General features: G+C 41.7%; 2 protein-coding genes across 4 annotated transcripts; one reads left to right on the plus strand and one right to left on the minus strand.

Moving 5' to 3' along the window:
• Positions 1–109: 109 nt before the first annotated feature.
• On the minus strand, positions 110–14330 carry rbck1 (RanBP-type and C3HC4-type zinc finger containing 1). 2 transcript variants are annotated; one of them, XM_039012434.1, is made up of 13 exons: positions 14174–14330; positions 13748–13795; positions 13400–13544; positions 12701–12797; positions 12370–12568; positions 12072–12178; positions 11792–11965; positions 11445–11605; positions 10852–10963; positions 10367–10546; positions 10153–10251; positions 9676–9819; positions 110–1313 (listed from the first exon to the last, which is right to left on the minus strand). In XM_039012434.1, the coding sequence occupies exons 2-13, from the start codon at positions 13785–13787 to the stop codon at positions 1233–1235; spliced, it is 1539 nt and encodes a 512-aa protein (XP_038868362.1). In that variant the 5' UTR covers positions 13788–13795; positions 14174–14330; the 3' UTR covers positions 110–1232. The 2 variants fall into 2 exon arrangements, with proteins under 2 accessions (XP_038868362.1, XP_038868353.1); XM_039012425.1 differs by having other exon boundaries at positions 14097–14330.
• A 257-nt stretch (positions 14331–14587) lies between these two features.
• LOC120062469 (repressor of RNA polymerase III transcription MAF1 homolog) lies at positions 14588–22708 on the plus strand. Of its 2 annotated transcripts, none has more exons than XM_039012467.1 (7): positions 14588–15469; positions 15673–15801; positions 18305–18473; positions 18877–18998; positions 19692–19811; positions 20465–20557; positions 20750–22708. In XM_039012467.1, the coding sequence occupies exons 1-7, from the start codon at positions 15387–15389 to the stop codon at positions 20775–20777; spliced, it is 744 nt and encodes a 247-aa protein (XP_038868395.1). In that variant the 5' UTR covers positions 14588–15386; the 3' UTR covers positions 20778–22708. The 2 variants fall into 2 exon arrangements, with proteins under 2 accessions (XP_038868395.1, XP_038868403.1); XM_039012475.1 differs by having other exon boundaries at positions 20753–22708.
• Positions 22709–24265: the final 1557 nt, after the last annotated feature.

A 24265-nucleotide genomic window follows, 5' to 3' on the forward strand; every position in this document is an offset into this window, starting at 1 on the left:
ACGTTGAAAATCACCAGAGTCTATTTAAGGTTTCTACCATCTTTGTTTATGCTAAGGGCTAAAAATTACTCAAAGCAGCAGACAGACAACACAATAAACCTTCAAGCAGTAAGAGTTAAACCCCTTTATTCTGGATCATTCATCAAGAAAAGTTGTGTTCTTTTCCCTAAAGTAAATAATGCTTTACATTCGCCAAACAAAATAGTAATTGTGCCCTGCAATGGTATCATCCTTCAAAAAAGTAGCTAATGAACATAGCTAAGACTTGCATTATACTGCACTGTATGCAGTGTTAAAACAAGAAATTGGCTACGCTGAACAGATCGGTTTAGTTGTAGTCAATGACGAAAAAGTATGGATGGCTTCTGCTGGGAGTGTTCAAAAAAACACTTCCAATAAGGCTGGAGGAGTGGTCAAACCAAACTACAGAAGAATTGTGATTGTCCATTACCGCCTTTGATAACTTACAAAATCTAACAGAACCAATGAATATGTTAAATATCCCTTCATTACAGTTGTACATGCTCAGTCCAAAGGAAAGTAAATAGTTATCCCCATTACAAGGTTACAATATGTATCTGTTTTACAGTATCTCTAGTGTTAATGCTTTTAAGGTCATGACTAGAACCTTACTGCTGATGAGAAGTTAAACAATTAGCCAACATTATATTTATTTTATACATGAAAGACAATATTCAATATTCTTCCAGTGTCTAAGACTCTTGCCATTTAACAAAACAGAAACGTGCATCTCAAAGAAAACAATAAGCGTCTTGAATTTATATCACAACCCTGTTTTGTTTAAATGGAGTGTCTCCTGTCAGATATAGGTGGTTATACGCCTCTAACATAATATTTAACAATTGTCCTACATGTAGAGAGCAAAACATTTATATAAATCTTCTAACTAGGTAATAAAATGTGTGTTACACCAATGTCAATTGAACCATCAATTAAACACCGCCCAGGGATAATTTGTGTTCAAAGTAATATAAAAGGCCTTTGGAAGTAAGACTAGCCAGTGTCTTCACAAAGGACTGAATAACTTGAGATCCATGTGCAGAACTAAAGTTTTTACCCAAATCACCCCTTAACATCAGTGCATGATTTTTTTCAGGGTGGTCCAGGTTAGGATTACTGAGAGAAAAATAGTCTCCTTGCCTCACAGGACACTGAGTGTGTCCCGATATGGACTACCCATCCAGCACCATGTTGAGATGGAGTGGGGCCCCTCAGTGGCAGTTCTGGCAGTTAGGGTGGCAACGCGCCCCATCGAATCGACATCCACAGCCTCCTGAGTTGTCCCCAGAACCCTGCAGAGAGGCATCAGATATGTAAGGAATAATCAACGAGTTCCAAGATGCACTAGCGGAGTGGAACTGACCAACACAAAGTTGCATTATTTTCCAGAGAACGCATTGAGCCCCGAGTTGATTATCCCTCATACCATGGCTATAATTTAACACATTAGTCACTAGAAATGAGTTTGTTTACAAGAGTGTGACAGTAGTTGCCTTGGTAACCAAACAACAGACTTGCTAGTTTAGCTAACTAAACCATCAATCAATTAAATGTATTTATAAAGCCATTTTTACATCAGCTGATGACAACGTGCTGTATAGAAACCCAGCCTAAAACCCCAAACGGCAAGCAATGCAGGTGTCCTAGCTTGCTATTATGAAAATTGAATTCAACAATGCCAATAATGTTTTCAATTATACTTTTGCTTTCAAAAGCAGCTCAAACATAGAACATGTAGGAATGAACTATAGCCATTGAATTCTACTGCGCAAATATACCGTGCATTATGGGGAAATAATGCACGCTCTAGAATGCCCTTCAAGCCAATCAGAAATGAGTATTCAACAATGCCATGGTACAAACTTTTTAATACACAGTTCTACAGGATATGCAAAGCCTTATAGTACTGTACCATGTATTTAACACCAAAGCAGTACTGGATTGAGGTAGGTCAGTTAATAATATATATTTTTTGTATTATCACTATATTAAAATCTGATGGATTCTATCTGACCTGAGATATCTGAATGACTTAATAAAGAGTATAGCATTCAAACTGGGCATGGTAACTTTCAAATCTTTTGGTGACCATAGTGATATACTGCAGTGCTTTCGGAAAGTGTTCAGACCCCTTGACTTTTTCAAAATGTTGTTACGTTACAGCCTTATTCTATAATAGATTAAAGAAAAAGAAATTCAGCAATCTACACAGAATATACAATAATGACAAAGCGAAAACTGTTTTTTAGACATTTTTGCAAATGTATACAAATTATTTTTTAAACCTTGAATGACTGGTACTGTAAGTATTCAGACCCTTTGCTATAAAAGTTGAAATTGAGCTCAGGTGCATCCTGTTTCCATTGATCATCCTTGATGTTTCTACAACTTGATTAGAGTCCACCTGTGGTAAATTCAATTGATTGGACATGATTTGGAAAGACACACACCTGTCTATATAAGGTCCAACAGTTGACAGTGCATGTCAGAGCAAAAACAAGCCATGAGGTCGAAGGAATTGTCCGTATAGCTCCGAGATAGGATTGAGTCGAGGCACAGATCTAGTGAAGGGTACCAAAACATTTCTGCAGCATTGAAGGTCCCCAAGAACACAGTGGCCTCCATCATTCTTAAATGGAAAAAGTTTGGAAACAACATGACTCTTCCTTGAGCTGGCCGCCCGGCCAAACTGAGCAATCGGGGGAGAAGGGCCTTGGTCAGCGAGGTGACCAAGAACCCAATGGTCACTCTGACAGAGCTCTAGAGTTCCTCTGTGGAGATGGGAGAACCTTCAGGCCTTTATGCAGTGGTGTAAAGTACTTAAGTAAAAATACTTTCAAGTACTACTTCAGTAGTTTTTTTGGGTATCTGTACTTTACTATTTATGTTTTTTACAACTTATACTTCACTACATTCCTAAAGAAAAGAATGTACTTTTTACTCCATACTCCATTTTCCCTGAAGAACTTCTTACGTTTTGAATGCTTAGCAGGACAGAAAAATGGTCCAATTCACACACTTATCAAGAGAACATCCCCGGTCATCCCTACTGCCTCTGATCTGGTGGACTCACTAAACACAAATGCTTAATTATGTCTGAGTGTTGGAGATAGCCCGTCTATCTGTAAAAAAAAATACATAAAAACAAGAAAATGGTGCTGTGTGGTTTGCTTAATATCAGAAATTAGAAATTATTTATACTTTTACTTTTGATACTTAAGTTAAGTAGATTTAAAACCAAATATTTTTAGACTTTTACTCAAGTAGTATTTTACTGGGTGACTTCCACTTTTACTTGAGTCATTTTCTATTAAGGTATTGTTACTTTTACTCAAGTATAACAATTGGGTACTTTTTCCACCACTGCATTTATGGTAGAGTGGTTAGACGGAAGCCACTCCTCAGTAAAAGGCACATGACAGCCCGCTTGGAGTTTGCCAAAAGGCACCTAAAGACTCTCGGACCATGAGAAACAAGATTCTCTGGTCTGATGAAACCATGATTGAACTCTTTGGTATGAATGCCAAGCACCATGTCTGGAGAAAACCTGGCACCATCCCTACGGTGAAGCATGGTGGTGGCAGCATCATGCTGTGGGGGTGTTTTTCAGCGGCAGGGACTGGGTGACTAGTCAGGATAGGGTAGTAATGGCGCTGGAGGAGATGGCTTCTGTTTTATGGGCTCTTAACCAACTGCGCTATTTTGTTTGTTTTTTCGCATTGTTTGTAACTTATTTTGTACATAATGTTGCTGCTACCATCTCTTATGACTGAAAAGAGCTTCTGGACCCTAGAACAGCGATTACTCACCTTGAACTGGACAAATAATTATTCTTTAATGAGTCGGACGAGAGGGATTTACTCCAGACACCCGACGAGGCCCTCATCCCCGTCATTCGCGGGAGAAAAAGATGGAGATATCACGGAAGGAGATCGGGGTGCCTTGTAAGGATCCGGCGACGAGTGGCTAATCTGCCTTTGCCATCGGTACTATTGGCCAACGTACAATCGCTGGATAATAAAGTGAACGAACTACAAGCACGTATATCCTACCAACGAGACATTAAAAACGGTAATATCTTATGTTTCACCGAGTCGCGGCTGAACGATGACATGAATAACATACAGCTGGCGGGTTATACACTGTATCGGCAGGATAGAACAGCAGCCTCTGGTAAGACAAGGGGTGACGGTCTATGTATATTTGTGAACAACAGCTGGAAAACGATATCTAAGGAAGTCTTGAGGTTTTGCTCACCTGAGGTAGAGTATCTCATGATAAGCTGTAGACCACGCCATCTACCAAGAGAGTTTTCATCTATATTCTTTGTAGCTGTCTATTTACCACCACAAACCAATGCTGGCACTAAGACCGCACTCAATGAGCTGTATTCCGCCATAAGCAAACAGGAAAACGCTCATCCAGGGAAACGTAAATCCATTTTCACCTCATTTCTACCAGCATGTTAAATGTGCATCCAGAGAGAAAAAACTCTAGACCACCTTTACTCCACAAACAGAGACGTGTACAAAGCTCTCCCTCGCCCTCCATTTGGCAAATCTGACCATAATTCTATCCCCCTTATTCCTGTTTACAAGCAAAAACTAAAGCAGGAAGCACCAGCGACTAGGTCAATAAATAAGTGGTCAGATGAAGCAGATGCTAAGCTACAGGACTGTTTTGCTAGCACAGACTGGAATATGTAATGGGATTCTTCCGATGGCATTGAGGAGTACACCACATCAGTCAATGGCTTCATCAATAAGTGCATCGATGACGTTGAACCCCCACAGTGACTGTACGTACATACCCCAACCAGAAGCCATGGATTACAGGCAACATCCGCACTGAGCTAAAGGGTAGAACTGACGCTTTCAAGGAGCGGGACTCTAATCCGGAAGCTTATAAGAAATCTTGCTATCCCCTCCGACGAACCATCAAACAGGCAAAGCTTCAATACAGGACTAAGATCGAATTGTCCTACACCGGCTCCGACGCTCGTCGGATGTGGCAGGGCTTGCAAACTATTACAGACTACAAAGGGAAGCACAGCCACGAGCTGCCCAGTGACACAAGCCCACCAGATGAGCTAAGTTATTTCTATGCTCGCTTCGAGGCAAGTAACACTGAAACCTGTATGAGAGCATCAGCTGTTCCGGATGACTGTGTGATCACGCTCTCCGTAGCCGATGTGAGTAAGACCTAAACAGGTCAACATTCACAAGGCCGCAGGGCCAGACGGATTACAGGACATGTACAATGAGCATGCGCTGACCAACTGGCAAGTGTCTTCACTGACATTTTCAACCTCTCCCTGTCTGAGTCTGTAATACCAACATGTTTCAAGCAGACCACCATAGTCCCTGTGCCCAAGAACACTAAGGTAACCTACCTAAATGACTACTGACCCGTAGCACTCACGTTTGTAGCCATGAAGTGCTTTGAAAGGCTGGTCATGGCTCACATCAACACCATTAACCCAGAAACCCAAGACCCACTCCAATTTCCATACGGCCCCAACAGATCCACAGATGATGCAATCTCTATTGCACTCCACACTGCCTTTCACACCTGGACAAAAGCAACATCTATGTGAGAATTCTATTAATTGACTACAGCTCAGCGTTCAACACCATAGTGCACCCTAAGCTCATCACTAAGCTAAAGACCCTGGGACTAAACACCTCCCTCTGCAACTGGATCCTGGACTTCCTGACGGGCTGCCCCCAGGTGGTAAGGGTAGGTAACAACACATCTGCCATGCTGAGTGTGTGCTCAGTCCCCTCCTGTACTCCCTGTTCACTCATGACTGCACGGCCAGGTACAACTCCAACACCATCATTAAGTTTGCCGATTACACAACAGTGGTAGTCCTGATCACCGACAACCACAATACATTGTATAGGGAGGAGATCAGAAACCTGGCCGTGTGGTGCCAGGACAACAACCTCTCCCTCAACGTAATCAAGACAAATGAGATGATTGTGGACTACAGGAAAAGGAGGACCGAGCACACCCCCATTCTCATCGACCGGGCTGTAGTTGAACAGGTTGAGAGTTTCAAGTTCCTTGGCGTCCACATCACCAACAAACTAACATGGTCCAAGCACACCAAGACAGTCGATGAAGAGGGCACGACAAAACCTATTCCCCTCAGTAGTCTGAAAAGATTTGGCATGGGTCCTCAGATCCTCAAAAGGTTATACAGCTGCACCATCGAGAGCATCCTGACTGGTTGCATCACTGCCTGATATGGCAACTGCTCGGCCTCCGACCGCAAGGCACTACAGAGGGTAGTGCGTACAGCCCAGTACATCACTGGGGTCAAGCTTCCTGCCATCCAGGACCTCTATACCAGGCTGTGTCAAAGGAAGGCCCTAAAAATTGTCAAAGACTCCAGCCACCCAAGTCATAGACTGTTCTCTCCGCTACCGCACGGCAAGCGGTACCAGAGCTTCAAGTCTAGGTCCAAGAGGCTTCTAAACAGCTTCCAAGCCATAAGACTCCTGAACATCTAATCAAATGGCTACCCAGACTATTTGCATTGCCCCCCCCCCCCCTATTTTACGCTGCTGTTACTCTCTGCTTATTATCTATGCATAGTCACTTTAATAACTCTACCTACATGTACATATTACCTCAATTACCTCGACTAACCGGTGCCCCAGCACATTGACTCTGTACTGGTAACCCCTGTATATAGCCTCGCTATTGTTATTTTACTGCTGCTCTTTAATTATTTGTTACTTTTATTTCTTATTTTTTTAGGTATTTTTCTTAACTGCATTGTTGGTTAAGGGCTTGTAAGTAAGCATTTCACTGTAAGGTCTACACCTGTTGTATTCGGCGCATGCGACAAATACAATCTGATTTGATTTGAATGAGGGAAAGATGAATGAAGCAAAGTACAGAGATTCTTGATGAAAACCGGCTCCAGAGCACTCAGGATCTCATACTGGGGCAAAGGTTCATCTTCCAACAGGACAACGACCCTAAGCACACAGCCAAGACAACTCAGGAGTGACTTAGGGACAAGTCTCTGAATGTCTTTGAGTGGCCCAGCCAGAGTGGCCCGAACTTGAACCTGATCGAACATCTCTGGAGAAACCTGAAAATAGCTGTGCAGCGACGCTCCCGATCCAACCTGACATAGCTTAAGAGGATCTGCAAAGAATGAGAGAAACTCCCCAAATACAGGTGTGCCAAACTTGTACGTCATACGCAAGAAGACTCAAGGCTGTAATCGCTGCCGAAGGTGCTTCAACAAAGTACTGAGTAAAGGGTCTGAATACTTATGTAAATGTGATATTTCCATTTTTTGTTTTTTATAAATTAGCAAAAATGTCTAACATCCTGTTTTTGCTTTGTCATTATTGGGTAATGTGTGTAGATTGATGAGGGGGAAAAAACTATTTAATCAATTTTAGAATAAGGCTGTAACCTAACAAAATCTGGAAAAAGTCAAGGGGTCTGAATACTTTCCGAAGGCACAGCCCTTCAAATGAGTGGTTTTGGCTATTTCAGCCACACCTGTTGCTGACAGGTGTATAAAATCAAGCAGACAGCCATGCAATACACAAACAATGGCAGTAGAATGGCCTTGCATGCTGACCATACCGGCCGCGTCGCGTGAGCGATGCAAAATAAATTTACACATCCATGTTATTCAATCATTGCACCCACACTGCTCGCGCGTGCCAACGCGTGTCTGCGTTGCCAGACGCTAAAATAAAAGTTGATTCTATTTGTGACGCAGAACGCGCTGCAAGTCCTGCCTCTCCCATCTCCTCGTTGGTTTTTAGAAGCATATACCCACGTGCCATCTTCTCATTGGTTTTTAGGAACATATACACACGGGGGTGATTGAAAGATGAACTGAGGTCGGTTGTGGTAATGCACCTTATTATGAAAGTTAGTTGCCAAAAGCCATATAGTCCAAAGAAGAAAAATAATCCTGGAAGTAGGAGAGATGACTAAAAACGATTCAGTTGACTGTTTTATGTGTAGATTAATTGTCTGAGTAGAGGACCTTGTGCATTTCAGTTAAAATAACAACTCAATGTTTATATCCCAGGACAAATTAGCTAGCAACAGCAAGCTAGCTAGCTAAATTGCCATAAATGTTTAATGCTTTTCGACCTGTCCCCAAATTAATATAATTGGTTCAGAGTTTGTTTTGATATTTCAACCTACATGTCGTGATCACGTTTGATGTGTGGGGACAAAATCAATTTGCGCACGTTGGCGCACGCACACATGCGTCCGGTTTGGGCATGGTGTAACTGAAGAGCTCAGTGACTTTCAACGTGGCAACGTCATTGGATGCCACATTTCCAACAAGTCAGTTCGTTAAATTTCTGCCCCGCTAGAGCACTATAAATGCTGTTATTGTGAAATAGAAACGTCTAGGAGCAATAAAGGCTTTGCCATGAAGTGGTAGGCCACACAAGCTTACAGAACGGGACCGGCGAGTGCTGAAGCGCGTAAAAATCGTCTGTCCTCGGTTGCAACACTCACTACCGAGTTCCAAACTGCCTCTGGAAGCAATGTTAGAACAAGAACTGTTCGTCGGAAGCTTCATGAAATGAGTTTCCATGGCTGAGCAGCTGCACACAAGCCTAAGATCACCATGCGCAATGCCAAGTATCGGCAGGAGTGGTGTCTAGCTCACCGCCATTGGACTCTGGAGCAGTGGAAACACGTTCTCTGGAGTGATGAAACACACTTCACCATCAGTCCGACAGACAAATCTGGGTTTGGCGGATGCCAGGAGAATTCTACCTGCCCCAATGCATAGTGCTAACTTTAAAGTTTGGTTGAGGAGGAACAATGGTCTGGGGCTGTTTTTCATGGTTCGGGCTAGGTCCATTAGTTCCAGTGAAGGGACATTTTAACACTATAGCATACAATGACAATCTAGACGATTCTGTGCTTCCAACATTGTGGAACAGTTTGGGGAAGGCCATTTTTTGTTTCAGCATGACAATGCCCACGTGCACAAAGCGAGGTCCATACAGAAATGGTTTGTTGAGATTGGTGTGGAAGAACTTGACTGGCCTGCACAGAGCCCTGACTTCAAGCCCATCAAACACCTTTGGGATGAATTAGAATGCAGACTGCGAGCCAGGCCTAATCGCCCAACATCAACGCCCGACCTCACTAATGCTCGTGGCTGAATGGAAGCAAGTCCCCGCAACAATGTTCCAACATCTAGTGGAAAGCCTTCCCAGAAGAGTGGAGGCTGTTATGGAAGCAAAGGGGGGACCAACTCCATATTAACACCCATGATTTTGGAATGAGATGTTCGACGAGCAGGTATCGACATACTTTTGGTCATGTAGTGTATGTTTGAAATGGAGCCATAGGGTAGGTCTAAGAAGAATGGTCTAGCACGGCGAGGTATTACAGTGGGGAGGAAGTAGCTGTAAGAGTACAGTTCGGTTTAACTGAAGGGCAAATCAAACGAAACGCCAACGAGTGTTTACACGCTGGAATTAGAATGCATGGTAGTGAATGACAGAAATCAGACGGGCCGCGAGCGTCGATGCCGTCAAAATCGTCATGCGCTTCAAATTAAAAAGCAAATATATTTTCCTCGCGTCGAACGAGCAACGCTCATTCGTGTTTCGTTTGATTTGGCCTTAACTGTCTTACGTTTGGTCCCCAGCGAGCCTGCTTGGTGACCCAGCAGATCTCCGTCTTACACATCAGGCAGCAGATCCAATCACAGCCGTCCTTCTTCTGAACTATGACCTTACACTTAGGACAGTGCATGGCCTCCCCGTTCTGCAGTAAGGACTATCGAAGAAGATAACACGAGCTCCAGGTTAGGTTTACCCATAGATATCATATCACAGTGCAGTCGCATAATAACCCAATAGTGGGTTTAATCAAGATTAGGTATACCTGTAGACTTCACATATGGGTTCAGTAGTGTAATAGGCTGACAGTATGTGTAATCTAAACCCATAAGCTTCATATTTCAGTTCAAAACTATAATAGGCCAATAGTATGTTTCACCCCCCAAAAAACAGACTTCAAATAGCAGTTCAGTAGTGTAGTATGTCATGTTCAATCCAAGACAGTGCTATATCACTGAAAGGGAATACTATCTGCCTGTTACCACATTACCTCCAGCATCTGTGTGGTCTGTTTGGCAGCCACATCGTTCTCAGCTCTGATCCGGAGATCATCTTGATACTCCTTGCAGTTCATGTCTTTGTGGATGGCCTTAAAAAGAGGTTGACAAAAAGGTTGGCCAAGCACCTATTGTTATCGTCATAATTTATTTTAGCATTCAAGGGGGGACAAAGGAGGAAGAGTAAGAGAGAGAAAGTTGACATACCTTGCAGAGGAGGCAGTTGGTCTCTTTGCAGAGCTCACAAATAAACTCATTGACTTCGTCCTCAAAGATGCACCAGCCAGCACAGTCGGGCGTTTTGCAGTGGTAGCTGTTCTCACTCCGCGTCTCAGCAATACTGAGCCTCAGCTCTAGAAGCTTCTGGTGCTCCTCCTGAGAGAGAAGCTAAAGAGACAAAGAACAGGACACTGTAGGGTACAATGGAATGGATTAAATATATGTTATGGTGATGAATATCTTTCACAAAAATCATCTTTGGGTCTTTGAAAAGCACTATATAAATGCCATGTATTATTTGTATTATTTATTATTATTATAAGCACCCTACATAAATGATACAAGGCATTATCATCACTTGATACAGAGAGCTATAGTGAGATAGCCTGGGTACAGTTCTGTTTTTCCTTTAGCCAACAAAGCATAAACTGACTGGCTGCCAGGCTAATGGCGAGAGCACCAGCAGGACTCACAGATTGGATCTCCCTGTCCTGCAGCTTACTATCACAGCTGTAGTCTTCATCCCCATAAGGGCAGGTCACCTCTGGATCCATGCTATTCACTATGGTTCCTTTAAGACACTCCCTGTTTAGAGAAAACACGTAAATAAGAAGGCATTTAACCTGTATATGTCTCAAATTATTTAATTATTTAGATGGTCGTTTTTTATTTATTATAGATAAAACATTTATGGGAACATCTCTAATATTGATACAAGGTCAGTAAGTATTTAATTTCTATATTATTAATAGCAGTGGAGCGACAGTGATCTACTCCAGAGAGTACCAGCCAGGGCTGTGTCTCAATAGTTGTAGCTTTGTTTCCTTGTGCATGAGGATGTGCATGTATACATATTCTCTGCTATCTACTTTGTTTTAATTATTATTTTGGGTATAGGGGATGGTCCCTTGTTTTTTTTCAAGCGTTCACAGAGGGTTTAAGTAAAATATATTTTGCTGAAGGGAGGGCCGTCCATTTTCATTTCAGAGGTCCGATTTTCTCCATGTAACCCCTATTATAAATAATGTTTACTCCCTTACTTAGATGTAGCCAAGATGTGTTATACCTGCAGAAAACATGCAGGCACTCCCGCAGTGTGGCTCCCTCCCCTGGCGGAATGGAGCAGAGGCAAATAGGACAGTCCAGCTCCTCTGTGTTGGGGACGAGGCTGTGGGCGTCTGTTTCCACCAGACTCAAGAAATTCCTCTCCCGCTCTTCCTCCAATGCCTTCATCGTCCCACAGCAACAGAGCGGTAAAATTAAGGGAACGCTGTCTTTCTCATTTAATAAGGTGGCTACACACATTAGAACAGTCATACCAAGTGTATTTTTAGCTATATGTAATTATGACGAAAATCTGAGTAACACGTGTATATCGCATATCTTGCAACTCATATCTTGTTTAAAGCATACCTGCTGGTACTGTAGATTGGCAATCTCCTCTAGCTGGAGTCTCTGGACCTCCTGCTCATCAGGCTGGTAAACCTCAGGTACTTTATAATCTTCTGGTCTTTCAGACCCACACATCTCACAGCCCGGCCTCGTTGGCTTGTTAGCATAGGTGCACACAGAGCATGACCAACCCACCTAGTTGTCCCCACACACATATGCAAGCACACATTATTGTAGAAACGGGCATGGTTATCGTATATGTATACAATGAGTCACTGCACAGTTTGCATTATAATCTTACCTGAGGCTTTGGTTGCAGAGGAGGAGGTGCTGGGTGTTTAGTTTTGGGAGGTGGGGTTGGTCCAGTTGCTCCCCTGGCCAGTAGAGGACTCAATGACTCAATGATACCTATACCATGATGGCAACAAGTCAAAATACAAACATGGCTGTCTATAATGGGGGGAAATATTTTAAGGTATAGGTTGGTGTAAGTGTGCATGTGTGTGTCACAAGCTGATATGTTGACAACCTGTGCCTTGCTCAGTATACTAGGTTCTTATTGGAAGACTAAACAGTGCTGTATGACAGAGTATCCTTACTGTCTAGCCGACGGTGTTCCTCCTCCTGGTTCACTTGCTCCCGGCTGAGGTTGGCAGCCTGGGCAGACTTGATGTACAGGTAGGCTTGGTCTCCATTCTTCCTTACCCCATGGCTGTACAGAGTTTTAGAGTCCCATGCCAGACGCTTACCGATCACCCAGCTTTGCAGAGATGGATGAAATCCATAGTCAGTATTGATCTGTAGAGAGAAATTCAAGAATGCATGGGGTCTCGGTCTCTACTTTTTTTCACTGCAAATATGTGTGTTCAAGATAATGAGTAAATATCAGAGCTGTTGGTGAAAATGGGTTGCAACAACTATTTATTTTACCTTTTCTTTCAGATCTGAAATGGTCATGTCAAGTGTTACCAACAAAGTAACCGGAATATAGTTTTCTGACTGTGCATCCCCGACTCCCACCTTCAACCTGCAGCAAAGTAACCAATAGAGGTAACCGGGTCTGAATTTCTCAGCACTAAAACAACACAGTTACAAAGGTGTTACAATTGATTAAAGCTGCAATATGTCACTTTTTGGGCCAACCAACCAAATTTACATAGAAATTGGGGTTATAGATGTGTCATTCTCATTGAAAGCAAGTATAAGAAGTTCTATGTGCACTATTTCTATGCTTCACGTGCTTAAATTTCGTATTTCCATCTTTTACTTTCGGTTTGGTACACCAGCTTCAAACAGCTTAAAATGCAATAATTTTGTTTATGGAAAATATATTTCATAGTGGTTTGAATGGTACAATGATTCTCTACACTCTACTTGTTTGTTTTAACTATTAGAATTGTAGCAACCAGGAAATGGTGGCGCGATTTCTGCATAGTGCATCTTTACGTTTTTCAAGGTGGTGAGCGATAAAGAGTAAAGTAAGTAATCCACAATCGCTTGTACCTAATAGCTTGTTACAGCCTAATTACATGTTGATTATTCCACTTGCGTTTATTCTGTTATAGGCTAATCCTATGTAATTAATGTAAAGTATGACCCAACAGAATACTACTAAATGATTCCACCTACTGAATAGAGTCTTGGGAGTAAGCCTTGCGGGAGATCATGACAGATACTGGTACACACAACTCTGCCAGCTGCTCTGAACACCTTTTGGCTTCCTCTTTGTCACCACAGCTGATGGCCTCACTCAACAACTGGGCTAGCTCCTCCGCTGCAATAGAAAAATGACATTTTCATCAATGCACAGAACACTCGATACTCAATTAAACTTGGTCAAAAATAGACCAGATATTGTACGTTTCACGTTCATATGATGTCATACTATCATTGCTCTTTGGCCGTTTATTGACCTGCCCATTTAGACATGATCAGGAAATCAGATAGGAGACTATTATGAAAACTCTTTATTCTTACCCTCTATTAAGTTGCTTGTGAAGACCTCAGGAGATGTCATAGTTAGACCTATTTTAAGAAATGACAAGAATAAGAAAGTAATGATGCAGAGAAGAATAACACACAGTGAAAAACAACATCATGTGAAACGGAAACGTTCACTTTGACAGCACTCTATCCCATAAGGAAGACCATTACTATTAATATTGTATTGTATGCTAAACGACATGTGATACTTTACCCATAAGTATCCAGAGGCTACCAAAATTGAGAGGGAAATTTGCATAGAATGGGTCACACACAGCACAGAGTGAAGGTGGTAAAAGGCGCTCGAGCTTCAAGTTGATAAAACTGCAAATGGGTTTCTCACCTGATCAGCGGGCAGTTACGTAATAGGGCTATCAGGCTTCTTCATAGAGTTTCCTTATCTGTTGACAATTAACTTACCTTTCTCTTGCCTCAAAATTTTACGTAATTATAGAACTTGAAACCACTTCTATTTACGTGTAGCTACTTCATTATCAAGATTAGAAGGCTAGCTGAATGAAAAGGGAAACGAAACTTAGCTAGCTATATTCAGGAAGTACGTTTTTAAAGGATTAATTTGCATATTGCAATTTATGACATATCAGTACTGTACATAGATAGTGATGAGAGACTGCCGTTTCATAACATCCAGATAGACCAATATGTATTTTAATAATTTATGATATGATATTTGCTTTTTGTGTGTTAACTTTAATGCAAGTGTAAGTCTACTATAAATGGACGAAGAGGGGGTGTTATTATAAAACGTCATTGCATGTTTATATGGCCCCATGGCGCCCCCTCGAGGCAAAATGCGCTAAAAGAGGAAGGGCTTGTAGGGAAGAAGGAAGTGCAGTTACACTGAGGAAGGATCAAAACAACCAAATTGTTTTGCTGTTTTAATAGACAAATTCAGGTGCATATCGAATGCGAAAGGCTTCGAGAAGCCTGGGATTTCTCTTTAAGTTCTGATACAAAAGCTGGGATGAAGATTTTTGTATCTAATTTCAGTTTATTTAATGGCAGGTATTGGAAATTTCACAGTAAAAAGGAAGACATTTTTATCAGAAATATAAGTGCCTTAAGCCATCGACAAAGATATTTACATCATCCGTAAATGAATCGTGCAATATTGAATTTAAAGTGTGTGATTGAAATTGGTTACTTTGGTGTTGAATTAAGCGAGCGCAAGATACACCGAACTGTTTTGCGCGCGCGAGCTGAGGATCTTCATTCTCCACGGCCCGTTGTCTCGGAGGTATTAAATGCAAGGCAAGCTTTGTTGCAGGATTAGCAAAATGGCTAGCTCCATTAGCTAGGCAGCTTGATAGGCCTGAAAAGTTGATGCGTTCGCTGTTTTTTTGAACGACACATTTGACCGAGTTTTTTTGTTGTGGGCCAGTGCATAGCTAATTGTTAGCCTAACTAAATTAGTACGACCATTGTTGAATATCTAACTAAAGTGTACAAAGCAAGACAGGGGTGTAAAGACAAGTGTAATTTTGTTTATCAGAATTGATGACCTGACCTCCTGGTGGTGACAAATAGCAGTGTGGTATTCAAGCCTAGGTGCTAAACAGGGGATGAGTGCATTTTAAACAATTTATATTTTGCTTAAGAAAACAAACTCAAGATGAAACTCTTGGAAAATTCAAGTTTTGAAGCCATAAACACCAGACTCACCATTGAAATGGGGGACTGTCAGATAATAGGAAGGTAAGTTCTCAACACTTCAGTAGTGCCACCAACCCATTTGGTATGTAGACCTAGAAATGGGAAAACATTTGCACAGAATTTAACAGACCTAACACAACTTAACTTTGTTACACAGGAAGTCGATTTTCACAACCACATCATTTGCTTAAGTAGATGCATGGTGTGATGAACCGTTCTTTGTTTTGCACTGTGTCTTTCCTCAGGATCGAAAGCTACTCTTGCAAGATGGCAGGCGAGGATAAGCAGATGTTCAAACAGTTCTGCCAGGAGGGACTGCCTCATGTCCTGGAAGCCCTGTCCCCTCCACAGTCCTCAGGAATCAGCCCCAGCAAGTAAGACTACAGATCTGCAGAAAAACATTGTTTTGAGGTCAAGAAGCAGTAGTAGTAGTATGCAAATCAGAGAGCTAAATGAACAGCTCTTTCACTGAGGTGATTCGGTTCCAGACGTTCACCGAAAAGATCCCTTCAAAAAGAGCCGTTCGTTCGCGAACGACCCATCACTAGTTGTTATCAGACCTCATGCTCCGATACCGCCTGCCTGACAGTAAGGGAGAGAACAGCTTGTGTATGGGGTCCTTGATGATGTTGCGTGCCTTCCTCAGGCACCGTTTCGAGTAGATGTCCTGGATGGGTGGGAGCACGGTCCCAGTGATTTACTGGGCCGTCTTCACCACCCGGTCAGGATGCTCTCGATGGTGCAGCGGTAGTATTTGGAGAGGCCCCGGGGCAGCATGCTGATTTTCTTCAGCCGCCTTAGGAAGTAGAGATCTATTCAGTACTTGGGAGAAATGGTCAGTGTTTTTCAGATAAATGTAACTAATGCATGTAGAGTTCACACACACTTTAAAGTAGATGTATAATATAGTGATTAGAGGTCGACCGATTATGATTTTTCAATGCCGATACCGATTATTGGAGGACCAAAAAAAGCCGATACCGATAATCGGCCGATATAAAAAAATAAATAATAATAATACATTTATTTTTGTAATAATTACAACAATACTGAATGAACACTTATTTTAACTTAATATAATACATCAATAAAATCAATTTAGCCTCAAATAAATAATGAAACATGTTCAATTTGGTTTAAATAATGCAAAAACAAAGTGTTGGAGAAGAAAGTAAAAGTGCAATATGTGCCATGTAAGAAAGCTAACGTTTAAGTTCCTTGCTCAGAACATATGAAAGCTGGTGGTTCCTTTTAACATGAGTCTTCAATATTCCCAGGTAAGAAGTTTTAGGTTGTAGTCATTATAGGAATTATAGGACTATTTCTCTCCATACCATTTGTATTTCATATACCTTTGACTGTTGGATGTTCTTATAGGCACTTTAGTATTGCCAGTGTAACAGTATAGCTTCCATCCCTCTCCTTGCCGCTACCTGGGCTCGAACCAGGAACACAACGACAACAGCCACCCTCGAAGCAGCGTTACCCATGCAGAGCAAGGGGAACAACTACTCCAAGTCTCAGAGCGAGTGACGTTTGAAACGCTATTAGCGCGCACCCCGCTAACTAGCTAGCCATTTCACATCGGTTACACCAGCCTAATCTCGGGAGTTGATAGGCTTGAAGTCATAAACAGCGCAATGCTTGAAGCATTGCGAAGAGCTGCTGGCAAAACGCACGAAAGTGCTGTTTGAATGAATGCTTACGAGCCTGCTGGTGCCTAACATCACTCAGTCAGACTGCTCTATCAAATCATAGACTTAATTATAACATAATAACACACAGAAATAAGAGCCTTAGGTCATTAATATGGTCGAATCCGGAAACTATCATCTCGAAAACAAAACGTTTATTCTTTCAGTGAAATACGGAACCGTTCCGTATTTTATCTAACGGGTGGCATCCATAAGTCGAAATATTCCTGTTACATTGCACAACCTTCAATGTTATGTCATAATTATGTAAAATTCTGGCAAATTAGTTCGCAATGAGCCAGGCGGCCCAAACTGTTGCATATACTCTGACTCTGCGTGCAATGAACGCAAGAGAAGTGACACAATTTCACCTGGTTAATATTGCCTGCGAACCTGGATTTCTTTTAGCTAAATATGCAGGTTTAAAAATATATACTTCTGTGTATTGATTTTAAGAAAGGCATTGATGTTTATGCTTAGGTACACGTTGGAGAAACGACTCCTTTTTCGCGAAGGCGCACTGCATCGATTATATGCAACGCAGAACACTCTAGATAAACTAGTAATATCATCAACCATGTGTAGTTATAACTAGTGATTATGATTGATTGATTGTTTTTTATAAGATACATTTAATGCTAGCTAGCAACTTACCTTGGTTTCTTACTGCATTCGCGTAACAGGCGGGCTCCTTGTGAGGCAGGTGGTTAGAGCGTTGGACTAGTTAACCGTAAGGTTGCAAGATTCAATCCCTGAGCTGACAAGGTACAAATCTGTCATTCTGCCCCTGAACAAGGCAGTTAACCCCCCGTTCCTAGGCCGTCATTGAAAATAAGAATGTGTTCTTAACTGACTTGCCTAGTTAAATAAAGGTGTAAAAAAATAAAAAATAAATCTGCGTCCAAAATTACCGGCTTCCAATTGTTATGAAAACTTGAAATCGGCCCTAATTAATCGGCCATTCCGATTAATCGGTCGACCTCTAATAGTGATAGTGAATAGAAGTGTAATGACTAAACACATTCAATCTGTATTCTGTAATGCTCGTGGCCTGGTCACTTGAAGACCTAGAAGAATCCATTAGTTCCTGTCAAGCAGACAGTTGAAATGACAAGTATTCACAAGTGTGCACTGAACATCTTCATAACACTAACTAGGGTGTGGTTTTGTGCTGTGGTTTTAGGTTGAGCCAGAGTCAGAGTGGAGACGAGGGGGAGGGGCCTCTCTCTGACAAGTGCAGCAGGAAGACCCTCTTCTACCTGATTGCCACCCTCAACGAATCCTTCCGCCCCGACTATGACTTCAGCCGCACCAAGAGCCACGACTTCAGCAGAGAGCCCAGCATAAACTGGGTGAGGATTTAATATCTCCTACCTACACAACTGTGCCCTGTACCTGCCTCACGTTGCTGGTAGGAATTGCTTACACCAGAACCAGCGTATTCTGATGGTTTTGCGTCGTGGCTTTCACTACACAGTAGCTGGAGTTGATTGGGCTTGACGTGCCGAGGCAGCTTGTACACGACCCAAAGCCTGTCTGGTGTCATGTGGTATGAGACTGTAATCCATTACCTGGAGGACAAAAGGCTTGGGAAGGGGACTAACAGATCAACTCCAAAATGAAAAGTACAACACACTCTGCTTGAATCTATTAGTTGATGTCTAGACATGGTCAGTGTTGGCTAAATCCTAACGGCCTGATATACACGAAAGTTCTGTGTTTGTATGGCATTATTAACGCAGTGTATGATGTTAGGTGTTCAATGCGGTGAACAGCAGTCTGTCGGCGGCGGCTGGGGAGGAGTACAGTCGGCTACAGCCCCAGCTGTGGGAGGCCATCGACACAGAGATCTGCTTGTCGGAGTGTGACATCTACAGGTGAGCAATGCCATTTTTTCTTAAAGGTAGAGAGGGTATGTGTGGTAGATAGCGGGTATTTGTGGTCTGGAGTTTGCAGCGCTATCACTACACCAGACTCCGGCACGAGCACCGCCACCTTTAAACATATGCGAGGAGACATACCGGTAACTGACAAAATAAAGGAAACACCAACATAGTGTCTTAATAGGGCATTGTGCTACCACGAGCCAGAACAGCTTCAAAACACCTTTGCATAGATTCTACAAGTGTCTGGAACTCTATTGGAGGGATGCCACATCATTCTTCCACAAGAAATTCCAAATTTTGTTGTTTTGTTGATGGTGGTAGAAAACACTGTCTCAAGCGCCGCTCCAGAATCTCCCATAAGTGGTCAATTGGGTTGAGATCTGGTGACTGAGACAGACACCCTTTAAACCCCCTATGCTCCTTTGAGACCCCTCTGTCAAAGTCACTGAGGTCTTTTCTTCTAGCAATGGTAGCCAAAATAATGGGCAACTGGGCATTTTTATACATCAACTTAAGCATGATGGGATGTTAATTCCTTAATTAACTCAGGAACCACACCTGTGTGGAAGCACCTGCTTTCAAAATACTTTGTATAGTCATTTATTCAAGGGTTTGCTTTATTTTGGTAGTTACCTGTCATTTGTAAACCAGAATGTAAAGGCCATTTTGTTTTGGATGTTGCAGCTACAACCCAGACCTGGACTCTGACCCGTATGGAGAGGTGGGCAACATGTGGTCCTTCAACTACTTCTTCTACAACACGAGGCTGAAGAGGATCGTCTTCTTCACATGCCGCTCGGTCAGGTAAGACTGAAGACTGCAAAACACATCATTATTACAGTTTTGTGCTCTGTATTGAAAGTCCTACATTTTAATCATCTTGATTGATGTGCACAGTTCTTTGGGGTTGTATTAAAAATGGACTAATTAACAAAATATGAATGTATTATTTTTGAGTGACCATTACCTTTTTTAACTTCTTATGTCCATTTGACGTGACAGTTGTCTGGGTATGGTATTCTTTTATCTGAGTGGAAATCATCTGTTTACGATCTGAACGTGGTTGGTCAAAGACAATATAACTGCATACTGGCAATACGATCAACAAAATAAATACTTATCTTTTGCTCAAAGCTCAATGCATGGATAAATATCCTTGGCAGTCAGTCAACCTAGCCAAAGAACCAGGGAAGGGATAGAAATTAACCTAGCCCGCTAGCCTGAGGCTAGTACTTTTCAGACTGGGCTGTTAGAAACTAACCCGGCAGTGATATTTTGTCTTTTCAAACATCGCATGGCACAGATTTTGGACCCGAATGTTACCTGGACTACTAGAAATCTGTCTACTACTCCGACTGGCGAATGCCCAAAATACTTCTATTCCATCCCTGAAAGAATTTCTTATACATTGAAATGGTCTGTGGTGAACAACATTTGATTTTGTCTCCGCGTGTTAGTTTATTCATGGCCCCACGGGACTCTGGCATTGGCAACGAACTGGACCTGGAGCTGGATGAAGATTGTTATGATGAGAACATGGATGAAGAGAGGTGAGGAGGACACACTGCCTGCATTCTTCACAGAAAGGTTTCCCCAAATAGAAAAATAGAAAATGTGATTGGTATGGAAAACATAGAGAATGAAACTGTTTTACAGTCTTTATGTTGAATTAGTACTGTTCGTGGATGCATCGTTTGGGGCGGTCTAATCTTCTAATCTGAACCATGTATTTCTTCTCTCAGTAGGTATGGTGCCCTGTGTGCCCAGTGACGCGCCAGTCACATTCTCATGCAGGAGCAGACAGTATACTTGGATGTCTGTCTGTACCCACGTCGCCACCATTTCTCTTACAATCTTAAACTTGTTCGGGTTGGGATTTTATTTCAATTTTTTTCTAATTCATTTGTTTGGTGGACCTCATGTTTTACTGAAGTCAGACTGTGAGCTTGGAGCTCTGTTACTCGGTTACTTTATTTGTGTCTCGTTTTAGTTTTCCATTGCTATGTTCTCATTACCTTGTTTATCAGAAGCAAAAGCTTTTATGTTTGGCGTGTGTTGTTTGACCTGGTATTGGAGCAAGTTCTGGCACTCATTAATTTGCAACATATTTCACATTCTCTATGCTGGTGTTGGTGTTGGTAAACACAATTTGTGATTTTTATGATCATGTTCTGTTTTTCAAGCTTTACTGTTCCAAAGTGTGGGCTGTTGTAGAACCAAATTGACTCAACTTAGGTTTAGGACCATTCTCAGACTGCATGCTTGAGGGCATGTTTGAACACAAGGGGGCATACTCAACTTAGCTGATGGAAAACTCACATACCAGCTTGAATCAGTCTGCCTCTTGGATATGTTATGCCTTCCATACCAATGCTACTCAAACCTACAATGTTTTTATTTATTTAGCGACAGGACTTAGTGCAGTCTATAGTTTTATTGGTCAAGCCAGCAAATACAGTTCTTCTACATCGCTGTTCCAAAAGTACTCCAGAATCTAGTTCTGATTCTCAATTCTATGATGTTTTAAGGACAAGTGTGACGTGTGAATTCTCACACCAAATACAAACTCTGCCTGTAGAGTGTACTGTTTGAACCTAATTTACATATCTTGTATTTTAATAACTTTAAAAGTATTTTTAGGTATTGCTTTAGTTGAACAGTTTTTAGTTTGTCTGAAGAGTTTATGATAGCAGAAGTCTAGCTATAGAGCAGTTTTCATTTAGTCCAACTGTTGCTCTCCCACCGTATGTTGTGTTTTGAAATGTCATTTTAGACTTATAGTTTCAAAACAAATCTAGCCGTGATGCCTATCGTCCAACTTTCCTTATCAAATGACGCATGATGGAAATGTACTTAATATAGAATAATGCATTTGTGATTAATGGGAGGACTGAAGGCTACCTATTTAGGGCTAGTAGTGTGAGTGGTTGGTTAGCTGGATATCGATCCTCACAGCTACTGTATCAGTATTGTGTTTGTCCTACTGAATACCAGCTGGACAGTGTTACTGTAACAGATGTAGGATATTAATTTGATCACCCTGTTGCAGGTGAACTTTCCTGCAATGCAGGACATTTTAAACTTGTAGTGTACTTAAGGTTTAAAAAGTAATTTCCACGTTGAAATTTTAGACCGGATTTTCCCTTACAAAACATGTCAATTAATTATAATTCACATTTCAGGTTGCTGCAGAATTATTTTCCTGCGGGAGCAAACGGGTTCAAATTAAGATCCTACATCTGTATGTGGCACAAGTCTTGCTCTTGGCTGTTTTTGTTCAAGTAAAATGTGACAAAGACTCGTCCTTTGTACTTCGGGTACATAATAGTAGAAATATACAGGTGGGTATTCTAAAGTTGCATCCATTCCCTTCTATGTGATGTATATCTATCTGCCTCTAGTGTAGAACATGCTCCCTAGAGATGTTACCGCAAACCTGTCCTGAATTTACTCAGATATTGATTTCAAATGTCAACAACATCCAAAGTGATCAGCGAATTAGCTTTAGACATACATACTTTGTGCAGGTAGATATGGCTACAGTACATATTTCCTTGTTGATTGTCTTATTCTTTGTCTACTTAACAGAGGTTTTAGACGTACTGTACATTACCAGTCAAAGGTTTGGACACACCTGCTCATTCAAGGGTTTTTCTTTATTTTTACTATTTTCTACATTGTAGAATAATAGTGAAGACATCAAAACTATGAAATAGCACATGTGAAATCATGTAGAAACCAACAAAGTGTTAAACAAATCAAAATATATTTGAGATTCTTCAAAGTAGCCACCCATTGCCTTGATGCCGCTTGGCCATCGTTCATCCATATATTTATATGTACATATTCTTATTCCATCCCTTTACATTTGTGTGTATGAAGTAGTTGTGGAATTGTTAGATTACTTGTTAGATATTACTGCACTGTTGGCACTAGAAGCACAAGCATTTCGCTACACTCACATTAACATCTGCTAGCCATGTGTATGCGACCAATAAAATGTTATTTGAATTTGAAGACAGCTTTGCACACACTTGGCATTCTCTCAACCATCTTCATGAGGTAGTCACCTGGAATGCATTTCAATTAACAGGTGTGCCTTGTTAAAAGTACATTTGTGGAATTTCTTTCCTTATTGCGTTTGAGCCAATCAGTTGTGTTGTGACAAGGTAGGGGGGGTATACAGAAGATAGCCCTATTTGGTAAAAGACCAAGTCCATGTGATGGCAAGAACGGCTCAAATAAGCAAAGAGAAACAACAGTCCATCATGACTTTAAGACATGAAGGTACGTCAATCCGGAACATTTCAAATACTTTGAAAGTTTCTTCGAGTGCAGTTGCCAAAACCATCAAGCACTATGATGATGAAACAGGCTCTCGTGAGGACCGCCACAGGAAAGGAAGACCCAGAGTTACCTCTGTTGCACCTCAGATTACAGCCCAAATAAATGCTTCACAGAGTTCAAGTAACAGACACATCTCAATATCAACTGTTCAGAGCAGACTGAGTGAATCAGGCCTTCATGGTCGAATTGCTGCAAAGAAACCACTACTAAAGGACATTAAATAATAAGAGACTTGCTTGGGCCAACAAACACGAGCAATGGACATTAGACGGGTGGAAATCTGTCCTTTGGTCTGATGAGTCCACATTCAAGAGTTTTGGTTCCAACTGCTGTGTCTTCGTGAGATGCAGAATAGGTGAACAGATGGTCTCCGCATGTGTGGTTCCCACTGTGAAACATGGAGGAGGTAGGTGTGGGGTGCTTTGCTGGTGACACTGTTGGTGATTTATTTAGAATTCAAGGCACACTTAACCAGCATGGCTACCACAACATTCTGCAGCGATACCCAATCCCATCTGGTTTGCGCTTAGTCCCACTATCATTTGTTTTTCAACAGGACAATGGCCCAACACACCTCCAGGCTGTGTAAGGGCTATTTGACCAAGAAGGAGAGTGATGGTGCTGCATCAGATGACCTGGCCTCCAAAATCACCTGACCTCAACCCAATTGAGATGGTTTGGGATGAGTTGGACCGCAGAGTGAAGGAAAAGCAACCAACAAGTGCTCAGCATATGTGGGAACTCCTTTAAGACTGTTGGAAAAGCATTCCTCATGAAGCTAGTTGAGAGAATGCCAAGAGTGTGCAAAGCTATCATCAAGGCAAAGGGTGGCTACTTTTGAAGAATCTCAAATATATTTAGATTTGTTTAACACTTTTTGGTTACTACATGATACCATATGTTATTTCATA

Source organism: Salvelinus namaycush, chromosome 2 (assembly GCF_016432855.1).
Source record: "Salvelinus namaycush isolate Seneca chromosome 2, SaNama_1.0, whole genome shotgun sequence".
NCBI lineage: Eukaryota > Metazoa > Chordata > Actinopteri > Salmoniformes > Salmonidae > Salvelinus > Salvelinus namaycush.

What these genes read in the sequence shown, in the direction of transcription:
- LOC120062469 (XM_039012467.1), top strand. Translation starts at nt 15,387, where the DNA reads ATGAAACTCTTGGAAAATTCAAGTTTTGAAGCCATAAACACCAGACTC. An exon ending in GAGAGCCCAGCATAAACTGG is followed by an intron (nt 18,474 to 18,876) that starts GTGAGGATTTAA and finishes GTATGATGTTAG; the next exon opens with GTGTTCAATGCGGTGAACAG. An exon ending in TTCACATGCCGCTCGGTCAG is followed by an intron (nt 19,812 to 20,464) that starts GTAAGACTGAAG and finishes TCCGCGTGTTAG; the next exon opens with TTTATTCATGGCCCCACGGG.
- rbck1 (XM_039012434.1), bottom strand. Translation starts at nt 13,787, where the DNA reads ATGACATCTCCTGAGGTCTTCACAAGCAACTTAATAGAGG. An exon ending in TGCCTGCATGTTTTCTGCAG is followed by an intron (nt 10,964 to 11,444) that starts GTATAACACATC and finishes TTCTCTAAACAG; the next exon opens with GGAGTGTCTTAAAGGAACCA. An exon ending in AGGCTCGCTGGGGACCAAAC is followed by an intron (nt 1,314 to 9,675) that starts GTAAGACAGTTA and finishes GCCTCTCTGCAG; the next exon opens with GGTTCTGGGGACAACTCAGG.